This window comes from Mytilus edulis, chromosome 3 (assembly GCF_963676685.1).
Source record: "Mytilus edulis chromosome 3, xbMytEdul2.2, whole genome shotgun sequence".
NCBI classification, from domain to species: domain Eukaryota; kingdom Metazoa; phylum Mollusca; class Bivalvia; order Mytilida; family Mytilidae; genus Mytilus; species Mytilus edulis.
This window is the reverse complement of record NC_092346.1, coordinates 100,209,196-100,224,103: the sequence shown is the minus strand read 5'-3', so window position 1 is coordinate 100,224,103 and position 14,908 is coordinate 100,209,196. Positions and strand designations below refer to the sequence as shown.

General features: G+C 31.3%; 1 protein-coding gene across 3 annotated transcripts in view; it reads left to right on the top strand.

The window, feature by feature from the left end:
- LOC139517982 (uncharacterized) overlaps positions 1-14,391 on the top strand; it is a 35,203-nt gene extending 20,812 nt beyond the window's left edge. For all 3 annotated transcript variants that reach the window (XM_071309561.1, XM_071309563.1, XM_071309564.1), the window contains exons 6-12: positions 766-833; positions 4,322-4,429; positions 5,361-5,538; positions 6,486-6,585; positions 7,163-7,269; positions 9,990-10,121; positions 12,122-14,391. In XM_071309561.1, coding sequence (XP_071165662.1) covers positions 766-833; positions 4,322-4,429; positions 5,361-5,538; positions 6,486-6,585; positions 7,163-7,269; positions 9,990-10,121; positions 12,122-12,244 — 816 coding nt within the window. In that variant the 3' untranslated portion in view covers positions 12,245-14,391. The remainder of the gene's footprint in view (positions 1-765; positions 834-4,321; positions 4,430-5,360; positions 5,539-6,485; positions 6,586-7,162; positions 7,270-9,989; positions 10,122-12,121) is intronic.
- Positions 14,392-14,908: the final 517 nt, after the last annotated feature.

Genomic DNA, 14,908 nt, shown 5'->3' with positions numbered 1-14,908 from the left:
GAAATTGAGCAAACCAGAATTCCTTCATAGCAGGTTATTTTTTGTAAGAGTACAGCAAAATAATATTAGAACAAAGTTTTGAAAGTATAAGTGCTTGAATTAATTTGGGTGTATTATTACCTGTATGTTATAATTTTTATAATGCATGAATTTTTATGTCACTGATATACTGCACACTTTTTATTGTCAACACACTTCTGTTATATTTGATAAACATAACTAACATAATATTCAGGTGGCACTATTGTTTTTTTTAGACCCCAAAACTAATGGTATTTTTTCTTTGACGATGCATCTTTGTAAAAACGTTTATAACCTGCTTTCCAAAGGCAAAACATTGATTGTCCTATATTTTTACAATTTGTGGAATAGAAAATTCTTAACCAGTAACTGGATTTTAATACTACTCCATCTATTTTACAGGTATTTTTACAAGCCACACCATTATCTCTATTTTACAGGTATTTTTACAAGCCACACCATTATCTCTATTTTTCAGGTATTTTTACAAGCCACACCATTATCTCTATTTTACAGGTATTTTTACAAGCCACACCATTATCTCTATTTTACAGGTATTTTTACAAGCCACACCATTATCTCTATTTTACAGGTATTTTTACAAGCCACACCATTATCTCTATTTTACAGGTATTTTTACAAGCCACACCATTATCTTTATTTTACAGGTATTTTTACAAGCCACACCATTATCTCTATTTTAAAGGTATTTTTACAAGCCACACCATTATCTTTATTTTACAGGTATTTTTACAAGCCACACCATTATCAAACAGAGCATCATCTCAACATAGAATGATAAAAAAACTTAGGTAAGATCTTTGGTGTGCATGTAACAAATATATCTAGGCTACAAAAACTTAGGTAAGATCTTTGGTGTGGATGTAACAAATATATCTAGGCTACAAGTTTACATTAGATAAATATTTCTTTTCAATAGACGTGCTATTTTTAATTAATTAAAAATATATAATTGGCGACTAGAGATAAAAGAAATAGACTTTATACTGTTCGAATTATTTCGGTTCTTTACATACAGCTAATGATACAACTTGTTATGAATTTTATAACATAACAATGCATTCTGATTGGTTCCTTTATATACTTGTGATTTAAAGAATTTTAAGTTTTTCATTCTGCCGTCGATAGCCGAAAACTTTATTTCTTTTCAATAGACATGGCATTCTTGTAACAACTTTATCTAGGCTACAAGTTTACATTAGATAAATATTTATTTTCAATAGACATGGCATTCTTGTAACAAATATATCTAGGCTACAAGTTTACATTAGATAAATATTTCTTTTCAATAGACATGGCATTCTTGTAACAACTATATCTAGGCTACAAGTTTACATTAGATAAATATTTCTTTTCAATAGACATGGCATTCTTGTAACAAATATATCTAGGCTACAAGTTTACATTAGATAAATATTTCTTTTCAAAAGACATGGCATTTTTGTAACAACTATATCTAGGCTACAAGTTTACATTAGATAAATATTTCTTTTCAATAGACATGGCATTTTTGTAACAACTATATCTAGGCTACAAGTTTACATTAGATAAATATTTCTTTTCAATAGACATGGCATTCTTGTAACAAATATATCTAGGCTACAAGTTTACATTAGATAAATATTTCTTTTCAATAGACATGGCATTTTTGTAACAACTATATCTAGGCTACAAGTTTGCATTAGATAAATATTTCTTTTCAATAGACATGGCATTCTTGTAACAAATATATCTAGGCTACAAGTTTGCATTAGATAAATATTTCTTTTCAATAGACATGGCATTCTTGTAACAAATATATCTAGGCTACAAGTTTACATTAGATAAATATTTCTTTTCAATAGACATGGCATTTTTTGTAACAACTATATCTAGGCTACAAGTTTACATTAGATAAATATTTCTTTTCAATAGACATGGCATTCTTGTTACAACTATATCTAGGCTACAAGTTTACATTAGATAAATATTTCTTTTCAATAGACATGGCATTCTTGTAACAACTATATCTAGGCTACAAGTTTACATTAGATAAATATTTCTTTTCAATAGACGTGCTATTTTTAATTAATTAAAAATATATAATTGGCGACTAGAGATAAAAGAAATAGACTTTATACTGTTCGAATTATTTGGGTTCTTTACATACAGCTAATGATACAACTTGTTATGAATTTTATAACATAACAATGCATTCTGATTGGTTCCTTTATATACTTGTGATTTAAAGAATTTTAAGTTTTTCATTCTGCCGTCGATAGCCGAAAACTTTATTTCTTTTCAATAGACATGGCATTTTTGTAACAACTATATCTAGGCTACAAGTTTACATTAGATAAATATTTCTTTTCAATAGACATGGCATTCTTGTTACAACTATATCTAGGCTACAAGTTTACATTAGATAAATATTTCTTTTCAATAGACATGGCATTCTTGTAACAACTATATCTAGGCTACAAGTTTACATTAGATAAATATTTCTTTTCAATAGACGTGCTATTTTTAATTAATTAAAAATATATAATTGGCGACTAGAGATAAAAGAAATAGACTTTATACTGTTCGAATTATTTCGGTTCTTTACATACAGCTAATGATACAACTTGTTATGAATTTTATAACATAACAATGCATTCTGATTGGTTCCTTTATATACTTGTGATTTAAAGAATTTTAAGTTTTTCATTCTGCCGTCGATAGCCGAAAACTTTATTTCTTTTCAATAGACATGGCATTCTTGTAACAAATATATCTAGGCTACAAGTTTGCATTAGATAAATATTTCTTTTCAATAGACATGGCATTCTTGTAACAACTATATCTAGGCTACAAGTTTACATTAGATAAACATTTCTTTTCAATAGACGTGCTATTTTTAATTAATTAAAAATATATAATTGGCGACTAGAGATAAAAGAAATAGACTTTATACTGTTCGAATTATTTCGGTTCTTTACATACAGCTAATGATACAACTTGTTATGAATTTTATAACATAACAATGCATTCTGATTGGTTCCTTTATATACTTGTGATTTAAAGAATTTTTAAGTTTTTCATTCTGCCGTCGATAGCCGAAAACTTTATTTCTTTTCAATAGACATGGCATTCTTGTAACAAATATATCTAGGCTACAAGTTTACATTAGATAAATATTTCTTTTCAATAGACATGGCATTCTTGTAACAACTATATCTAGGCTACAAGTTTACATTAGATAAATATTTCTTTTCAATAGACGTGCTATTTTTAATTAATTAAAAATATATAATTGGCGACTAGAGATAAAAGAAATAGACTTTATACTGTTCGAATTATTTCGGTTCTTTACATACAGCTAATGATACAACTTGTTATGAATTTTATAACATAACAATGCATTCTGATTGGTTCCTTTATATACTTGTGATTTAAAGAATTTTAAGTTTTTCATTCTGCCGTCGATAGCCGAAAACTTTTATTTCTTTTCAATAGACATGGCATTCTTGTAACAAATATATCTAGGCTACAAGTTTACATTAGATAAATATTTCTTTTCAATAGACATGGCATTCTTGTAACAAATATATCTAGGCTACAAGTTTACATTAGATAAATATTTCTTTTCAGTAGAAATGGCATTAATTGCAAAAATATACACATAATATGATTCTTTGGTTTTTATACGTCTAATGTAAAGTGTCAAATGTTTATAGTATAACTAATCGTTATATAGAATATAGAAAATAAGATACAGTGAGTACGAATCCACCACTTGTCAGGTGCATTGTTCTTCAATCTTAATTGAAAAGGATCCTTGTCAGTTTTCTTACCTAAGATTGTGCTTCTCTCCAGCTACTCAGGCTTCTACCATTACAAACTGATCCTCACAAAATAATACAATACGACTGAAAGTGGCATTATTAAAAGATCTAAAAACACAATACGACTGAAAGTGGCATTATTAAAAGATCTAAAAACACAATAAGACTGAAAGTGGCATTATTAAAAGATCTAAAAACACAATACGACTGAAAGTGGCATTATTAAAAGATCTAAAAACACAATAAGACTGAAAGTGGCATTATTAAAAGATCTAAAAACACAATACGACTGAAAGTGGCATTATTAAAAGATCTAAAAACACCAACAATACGACTGAAAGTGGCATTATTAAAAGATCTAATACATGTAACACCAATCTATCAAATTTCTAAGTTACAGAATGACAAGCTTGTAAGCAGCAAGATAATTTTTTTAATGTGTAAGAATATTCCATTTTTTTTTTGTATTTCAGGTTATTCCAAGTTTTAGGAGCATTATGGGTTTTCAGCACACTTATTTTACAAGGAATGTATGAATGGGCATTTGATTTTCCCAAGTTGATTTTTTTTCAAGCCACGGGGTAAGAATTCAATTAAAACTAGCTATTAATTATTGGTAAAGAATGTTATATTTTTTTTATTATAAATTAATTTGTATTTATATCTGGTAAAAATATGTAGATTCTTGTTGAAAATTTAATAGGGCCATGCTTGGTTGCAGGTTACCCTACAGTGATCAGTTTGTCTGTCCGTCCGTCTATCCTGAACAAATGTGATCAATTGTATCCGCTCTATATCCATAATATCTAGGGAACCATAATAATTTCATACTTTATACTCGCCATGTATATGAACCAGCATTAATAAAATTTGAACAACTTTGTAGGTCAAAGTTCATGGTCATAAACTTAGGTTTCAGATGACAACCCTATGTCCTATGGTAAAGATTGTGTACGCTCTATATATCTTGAGAACTGTTATGATTTTAACGTTTATACTTGACATGTATGTTAAACGACACCAGACGATGTGTCATAATGTATGTACAACTTCCTTGATCAAAGGTCAAGGTCAAAAACTTTGCCAAATGCAACACTTTAACTAAAAAATATAGAATAAATCACTCTCAGCACTATCGAGACTATGTTATAAATTTGAAAGTGCTTCATATCAGCTTATCCATACAAATTTTTTCCCATCTCAATGATCTCTAGTTTTTATTGGGAAACAAAAATTTGCTATATTTTTTGGTTTATCATAAATTTTGTGCTATGATTTCATATTGTATGCATAGCATGACATTTAGGAATATATTTCTGGATCAGTTGCCATTTTTTTAGTGTTTGTGTGTATTTTAATGCTATACACTTGACTTGTGGTGTTCAGTGTAAACATAGTTCACCATCACACTTCATTCAACACTTAAAACAGTGTTATTAGAATAATAATTATTATATTTACCTACACATATGTGTTTTTATAGCTTTATTAATGATAGTCTTATTTTCACAGTAAAACAATCCATTGGGTGTTATTCTGTATAGAACTGTTAGGAATAATGGTGCTGAATTCTGTGTCATTGGCTGTGGTAGCTAATTATGTCACTCAATGTGAAATGATGTTATTCTATATACGTGGACTGGCACTTAGGTTGCAAGAAAAATCTTCAGATCTTAGGATTGCCATGAAGGTAAAACAATTATAGATGATTGTAGGGTCATAGCTATAGATATAGGAAGATGTGGTGTGAGTGCCAATGAGACAACTCTCCATACAAATAACAATTTAAAAAGTAAACCATTATAGGTTAAAGTACGGCCTTCAACACGGAGCCTTAGCTCACACCGAACAACAAGCTATAAAGGGCCCCAAAATTACTAGTGTAAAACCATTCAAACGGGAAAACCAACGGTCTAATCTATATAAATATATAGATAAAGGTCACATCAGCTATTGATTGTAGGGTCATAGCTATATATATATATATAGATAAAGGTCACATCAGCTATTGATTGTAGGGTCATAGCTATATATGTCTGGGCCAAGCTCATTATAGATAGAGATAATTGTAGCAACAAGAATGTTCAGTAAAGTAAGATCTACAAACACATCACTATCTCCAAAACTCAATTTTGTCATGAATTTATCTGTGTCCATTGTTTATTATGCACAAAGACCAAGGTGAGCGACACGATCTAGCTATAATGATTCAATTTAAATTTTTGGAACTACAATGACTATGTGAATAAGTATACATCTACAAAATGAACACAAAATGGAAATTTTTGCCTGTTTCTTAAACATATGTAGGTGAAAAAATCAAAATAATTGAAATTTTGGTGCCCTGGAAGAGACCGTTTTCTTCATCAAATGATTTCAAGTTTTGGAATATCATTAAAAACATGAAATACAGGTTAAGATTGTTTTGACGAATTTTATGAGAGAGACTGATTACTTTATGTTAGTTTAAATTGTAGAAATATTTATATTTTCTCTGTGTGAATTTGAAGTTAATGACTATAAAAGAAATCATTTATGATATTTTACATGGAAGTTACTCACTTAACAAAGTGTATTATGGTATAATATTTGCAAATTCTGTCTTAAAATATCTTAAAACCCCAAATATGTTTTCAGGATGTGTTATCAGTAAGACAGAACCTGAGTGTATTGAATGGTCCAATGGCCAGAATGACATCATTGATTTGTGTTATATTTTGTGAACTAACTATTATAGGTAAGAACTCAATATTGAACATGAGCTTGGCATGTTAAAGTTTGAGTCCTAAAATAACTTGGAAGAGAATTTTTCCTCAAAAATAGCAGCACATATGATATTTGATAAAAATGATGATAGCCTTATGTCACATGGACTTTAAATTTATATCAAGTATTTAAAACATTTATTTAATTTTCACGCTCAAGTGGTCTGGTTTTGTTTTCAAGATGATGTCTTTTGCATTTTCTTATCCATGGTATGTCAACAATATTTGGTATGAAGATTGGATGCATTATATGTATATTTGTCTGATACATATCTGTTAAACTGGCTGTACACGATAAACAAGCTGTACACGATAGATAATACTGTATGACATATATGTAAGGATAAAAATTATCAATTGTCATGTGTTTATTTTCTGAAACATGAAAAAATAGCAGAACAAAGTATGTTTTGTTGGTTACTTTGTTTTAATTCTGATGCATATAGATTGCATGCATTTAAGATTGAAATATAAAGAATACAAATACCTTGTATAATGTTTAACTCACTTTTATTAATTTGATTAATATTTTCTACTGTATATTTGCAGGTATAAGTATACTTGTCCTGAATAAGAATGACCTACCAAAGATCTGGCTGTATAGGACGTTTTTTCCAATGGTATTTTTCATCATGTTGTGTTTTCCTTTGTTTCAGGTAAGTCAATAGATAATTGTACTTATCGTCCTTCCCTCTGCCTATATCACCCTGCTCTGTTGCTCCGTAATTCTCGTATCAAGACTTCAAAACGAGACCAGGCATTATCAGCGACGTCACAATGTGAGAGGAGAAGTTATCAGCGACGTCACAATGCGAGAGGAGACGTTATCAAGCTTGCTTTTGTCAAGCGTAAAACTTCCTAAGGGAGAAAGAAACGACCAGTAATAGCTACGATAAAAAGATAATCAGGTTTTCTTCGTATAGATATCGTAAAATATCAGCCGCTCGACACAATGTGAAACTTTGTAGCTCGTTCGCTACGCTCACTTGCCAAAAAAAAGTTCACATTGTGGCTCGCGGCTGATATTTTACGATATCAATGTGTAGAAAACCCGATAAGCTATACTTATAAATGAATACAATTGAATAAAATATTTATAATGAGAGAATGTAACTTATCAGAATACAATTGGGGTATGATGAAAACCTTAATATTGCCCCTGAAGTTTCAAAAAAGTTAAATTATGCCATTCTTTCAAAAATTTAATTGACTTAAAAATGAACCAGGCAATATAATCTGGACACAAATACTAAAAAGATGTGGTAAGATTATCAATGAGACAACTCACCACAAGAGACCAAATGACACAGAAATTAACAACTATAGGTCACTGTACACCCTTCAACTATAGGTCATTGTACTGTCTTCAACAATGAGCAAAGTCAGCTATAAAAGAAAATTGATTTGAGCAATAACTCAACAGAAAGATATTTTACACAAATACAATTATGTGCAATATATATTGTAGCAAAATATCTAGAGGTACAGGGGAGGGATGAGATCTCAAAAACATGTTTAACCCTGTCACATTTTGTACCTGTCCCAAGTCAGGAGCCTCTGGCCTTTGTTAGTCTTGTATGATTTTCTTCTGTATAATTTGGAGTTTAGTATGACGTCCATTATCACTGAACTAGTATACATATTTGTTTAGGGGCCAGCTGAAGGAGGCCTCTGGGTGCGTGATTTTCTCGCTGGATTGAAGACCCATTGGTGGCCTTCTGCTGTTGTCTGCTCTATGGTGGGGTTGTTGTCTCTTTGACACATTCCCCATTTTCATTTTCAATTTTATCTTGTTGCTCATATCTAAATATTAATGCCAAGACCTCAAAACGAGGCTATTTTTGCAGTTTTTACAAATTTGAACCCTTTATCAAAATATCTGAGACAAAATTCATAGCTATAAACTCTTGTATCCATCAGTCTATTGACTTATGAACATATGAAGGATGTTATCTGGTAGATTTATTATACTTTTTAGCTCACCTGGCCCAAAGGGCCAAGTGAGCTTTTCTCATCACTTGGCGTCCGTCGTCGTCGTCTTTAACATTTCACATTTTGAACTTCTTCTAGAGAACCACTGAATGGAATGAAACCAAACATGACATGAATGTTCCTTATGAGGCGCTGACCAAGTGTTGTTACTTTGTAGCCGATCCATCATCCAAGATGGCCGCCAGCAGGGGGTTTAGTTTAACATAGGACCCTATGGGAAATGCATACAAATGACTTCTTTTAGAGAACCATTCAATGGAATTAAATCAAACATGACATGAATGTTCCTTATGAGGTTCTGAACAAGTGTTGCTACTTTGTAGCCGATCCATCATCCAAGATGGCCGCCAGCGGGGGACTTAGTTTGACATAGGACCCTATGGGAAATGCATACAAATGACTTCTTTTAGAGAACCACTGAATGGAATGAAACCCAACATAGCATGAATGTTCCTTATGAGGTGCTGACCAAGTGTTGTTACTTTGTAGCCGATCCATCATCCAAGATGGCCGCCAGCGGGGGACTTAGTTTAACATAGGACCCTATATGGGCAATGCATATAAATGACTTCTTTTAGAGAACATCTGAATGGAATGAAACCAAACATAGCATGAATGTTCCTTCAGAAGTGCTGACCAAGTGTTGTTACTTTGTAGCCGATCCATCATCCAAGATGGCCGCCAACGGGGGACTTAGTTTAACATAGAACCCTACGGGAAATGCATACAAATGACTTCTTTTAGAGAACCACTGAATGGAATACAGCCAAACATAGCATGAATGTTCCTTATGAGGATCTGACCAAGTGTTGTTACTTTGTAGCCGATCCATCATCCAAGATGGCCGCCAGCAAGGGATTAGTTTAACATAGGACCCTATGGGAAATGCATACAAATGACTTCTTTTAGAGAACCACTGAATGGAATACAGCCAAACTTAGCATGAATGTTCCTTATGAGGTGCTAACCAAGTGTTGTTACTTTGTAGCTGATTCATCATCCAAGATGGCCGCCAGCGGGGGACTTTGTTTAACATAGCACTCGATGGGAAATGCATACAAAAGTCTTTTTTTTGAGAACTACTGAATTGAATGAAACCAAACATAGCATGAATGTTCCTTTCCTTTATGAGTAGCTGGCCAAGTGTTGTTACTTTAGCCAAATTTGATCTTTTTTTATATGATTTCAAAAACCCAAATAGAGTCAGGTGAGCGATACAGGCTCTTGAGAGCCTCTAGGTTATTTTCCAATTCATGGAATCATAATTGTAATTAGCCTGTCATACCTCCTTTGGAATATTCCAAAGCTTTTTTTGCGACATCCAGAGTAAATTCTAAGTGCATTTATAAATTATAAAGATTACATTAGATATGTTTTATTTCAGGCAGCCAGAGTCAATTCTGTATGCAGTAGGATTATAAAGATTGCATTAGAAATGAGAGTTTTTGGTTACAAAGGAAGTTCTCAGCTAGATCTTGATTCGTTCATGAACTTTGTATCAAATACTAAATTAAGGGTAAGATAATAATATATAATTTGAAGGATTAAAAAAATGACTGTTAAGTGTTTTTTATCGAGCCTGCAACTTAAGTCGCAGAAAGCTTGACATAGGGATAGTGCAGCGGTGGCGGCGTTAACCAACTTTTTAAAAGCTTTATATTTTAGAAGGTGGAAGACCTGGATGCTTCATACTTTGTATATAGATGCCTCATGTTACGAAGTTTCTGTCAGTCACATGTCCAATGTCCTTGACCTCATTTTCATGGCTCAGTGACTACTTGAAAAAAAAGTTAAGTTTTTATGTCCCATTTATGGGCATTATGTTTTCTGGTCTATGTGTCTGTCCATTCAGTCGTTCGTTCGTCCGTTCGTTCCTTTGTCTGTTCGTCTGCTTCAGGTTAAAGTTTGTGATCGAGGTAGTTTGATGAAGTTGAAGTCCAATCAACTTGAAACTTAGTAAACATGTTCCCTATGATATGATCTTTCTAATTTTAATGCTCCATTTATGGGCATTATGTTTTCTGGTCTGCGTTTGTTCATTCGTTTGTCTGTTCGTCCTTCTGTCCCACTTCAGGTTTAAGTTTTTTGTCAAGGTATTTTTTGATGAATTTCAAGTTCAACTACTTGAAACTTAGTATACATGTTCCCTATGATATGATCTTTCTAATTTTAATGCCAAATTAGAGATTTTTCCCCATTTTCACAGTCCACTGAACATAGAAAATGATAGTGCTGATGGGGCAGAGGGGACACATTCTTGTTTAGTAATGTTAAATTCTCTCTTATTGTAAGTAATATGATACCTATATTTGGTATGTGCGTACCCAAGGTCCTCATGCCCCTCAGACAGTTTTCACTTGACCTCGACCTCATTTTATGGATCAGTGAACAAGGTTAAGTTTTGGTGGTCAAGTCCATATCTCAGATACTATAGGCAATAGGTCTAGTATATTCAGCGTATGGAAGGACTGTAAGGTGTAAATGTCCAACTGGTAGGTGTCATCTGACCTTGACCTCATTTTCATGGATCAGTGGTTATAGTTAAGTTTTGTGTTTTGGTCTGTTTTTCTTATACTGTATGCAATAGGTCAACTATATTTGGTGTATGGAAATATTTTATGATCTCTATATCAGTTGCCCAGGTTTTATTTGACCTTGACCTCATTTTCACAGTTCATTGCTCAGTGTTTTGTTTTGGTGTTTTGGTCTGTTTTTCTTAAACTATAAGCAATAGGTCAACTATATTTTGTTGTATGGAATAACTGTTAGCTGTACATATCTGCCTGGCATGGTTCATCTGACTTTGACCTCATATTCATGGTTCATTTGTCAATGTTTAGTTTTCTTGTTTAATGTTAAGTTTATGTGACAGTTGTAATAAAGCTTTATATTTAGGACTATCAACATAATATCAATGATCAATGACATTTCAGTGTGCACACTCTTGTTTTCTAAATTAATTGAACAAAAACAAGGTAGAATAGAATTATTACAATTTAATGACACCACCTCATATGCCTCGTGGTAGCATACTTGTCTCTAGTGTGGGTTTATTTCATGTCTGGCCGAAGAATAAAACATTTATATTTGGTACATTTACTCTATGCAAGCAGCATTTAGGAGTCTGATCAAAGACTGGTTAACTAGTTATGATACAGCCTTGTATAAATATAATAATCCATCTTAGCGTGTTAGTCTAGTATACAGCATGGGGTTCACATTTAATTCTCATTAACATGATCTATTCATGATTTGCATGTAATATTAGCCACTGGATATTAAACAAAAGTTCATCTATCCATCCTAAAATTACTTTACCATTTTTTTTTATACTTTTCTTAAAGCGGATATAGATTAAACATTGTCACAATTCCACAAATTCTGTGCCATTCTAACTAATGGTTTTATTGTTACATATGTTTAACAGGAGAGGATTCAAGGTACTTTTGTTGTTAGATAAACAAAATAGTAGCTTTTATATGTCTAAAATTACATGAAATAATTTATTAATTCTAGGCCAAGTTATTCCACATTCCAATTATGCCAGCCTACTTGATAACCATCATTGTTCTGTCCTGTTTGGTACTACTGATTCTGTTCCAGACCAGTATTATTGGCCCTATCAACTATTGGTTCTAAACAAGAAAAGATAACTCTAGATACCAACTGCTTTTAATCAAGATGGAGAAATTTGAAATAAGACAGAAATGTTCCAAACTGCTGATTTCTGTGATGTTGTTGTAGCACAAAACAGAGAAAAAAGAGAAAAAAAAATATACAAGAGGACAAAATTGACAGAACAAAAATGCATAGGAAGATGACTTTGAATAACAACACTTACTATTCAATTATCAATTTGTTTTTGAGTAAGTTTGAAATGTCGGATAAAAGTTAAAAAAAAAAGTGTATACAAGCAAATCAAAATAATGTACTTAAATTGTAGTCACTCAGGTAATCATTCCAAGCTTGCACAAATCCATGTCAAGAAGCTATTTTTACATTGATAATACTCTTCAAAAGTAGTTTGTAAATGTGATATTGTATTTAGAATTATCATAATGTGTCATGACCATGCATGAATCTATTAAAGCAAAGCTGTTTTAAAAGGACCATTGATTTTCACCTCTTCTAATGTTGTGTTGAAAATTTTGCAAGGGTTAATATAGGAACATTTTTTTTTCTTTTTTGAAGCATACCCTTCAGTGTTTTGTGCAAATTGTGATATTCAGTCATGCATTAACTTAGTGTGAGGAATACAAATAAATGTCTCATTTGTTTGAGAGTCAAGAAGTAGTTATTCTATTTAAATAGAACATCAACAGGAATGTATTTTTAACATCTCATGTTATAAAAACGTATCAAATCAGGACAATATCAGGGGGGAAAAAAATCCAAATTAATTCGGAACTCTTTTTACTAAAAATTGGCTGTCTGTGAAATGCTAACTGCACAACTCTAAATGGTGCAAGTGAAAACCCATAGTGAACAAGCTCATATATGTGTATGGTAAAAGTAAGTTTGCTTTGTAAAATGTCAATATATGTATATATAACTGTAATTTTTTATTTCACAATCATCTCAAGCCATATTTATAAATGACATTGTAGATTCTCATTCAACTGCAGCACAGCCAAATATGTACTTACTCATGATTAAATAGGAGTAATTATTTTACTGTATTTAAAAGTAACTTGTAATGAATTTGTTTTTACTTTTGTTTGTGTAAAATATTGTATTTGAGAAAAGGCTATTAGCTTTAAATCTATGAACTGTGATAGCATAAATTAATTTATAGTATTTATTGATATGTTTTGAGGCATGAATGTACATGTATTGTAATGGTAGTACTTAATGATGGAGAAAGGTTCTAAATTATGAGATAATAAATAAATTTAGTGTTTTTACTGTCTTCTGATTGGTTAAAATTATTAGTTTTATTTTCAATGTTGTCAATTTTGATGGTGACACGCCCACTCTGACGTTGTGTATTCATACGCCAACATGTGTGTACGTTGTTATTGTTAATTTAAATAATATAAAAAGTTCTTTGAGCCTTATTTTTGATAGAAATTTATTTATAATGAATGGCAATAGTTTATTTTGATTTTATTGAACCATAAAACTAATTTTTGACTCTTCACATTTTACATAATCCGCTTCGCGGATAATTCAGTGAAGAGTCAAAAATTAGTTTTATGGTTCAATAAATTCAAAATAGATAATAGCCATTCATTAAATCATTTTGTTTTTGAATGTTATAGATAGTCTTTCATAAAAATATTATATATTCTAAATATATTATGGCCAATTATTACATTACAGACGAGTTACCAAAGGTGGTGTTAGTGTGCCAAAAAATTGTATTATTATAAAATAAAGACAATTGATATATTTTTGTAAGGTTTATGTGATAATTCTTTTCTTCAATGTTCTTACTTTGTGTGTCACTGGCCTAAATCATTGTAAAAGCATGTTTATCTAAAATGATAGAAGTTTATATTGATATTCTGAATATTAATTGGCATTGCAGTAGATAGGCCAAGTGTAAATGTATTTACATGTATTTAAATGTTGAGTGCTTTATTTATAAGTCTTTATACAAGATTTTCATGTAACTTCAAAGTGCAATAATCAGTTCTACAGTTATATGTCAACAGAAAGATTTTTTTACCAATTTTTAAGTGCAATATTATAAATTATTTTCATATATACATGTACTAAAATTTTCACTTGTTTCAATCTGCTGTTACTTTTTTTCTAAAAATAAAAGATATCAACAAAATGAATCCCTCTTTTAAATGTCTACCTCAATTGGATATACAAAATAATGCATAACCAAGTACCAGATATAAGATTTAGGTGATCATCTCTCAAAACAAATTACACAGCTAACTGCTTTTTGTCACACATTTAATCCATCCCCAATTAGGAGTTTGTTTTTGACTGCATTACATCAGACATGAAGTATATTTGGAGACTTGAGGAGATGAGGCTATATTGTAGTCACCTTGTTGGTCCATTTATCTGTTGTTTTTGTCAAGCCTGCGACTTCACATAGCGTTGGCCAACTTCTTAAAAGATTTATATTTTAGAAGGTGGAAGACCCGGATGCTTCATACTTTATATATAGATGCCTTATTTTACAAAGTTTTCAAGTGTCACATGTCCATTGTCCTTGACCTCATTTTTATGGTTCAGTGACTTACTTGAAAAAAAAGTTGATATTTTGTAATTTAAATTTCTCTCTTATTATGGGTAATAAAATAACTAGTTGGTATGCGAGTACCTTGCAATATCCTCATG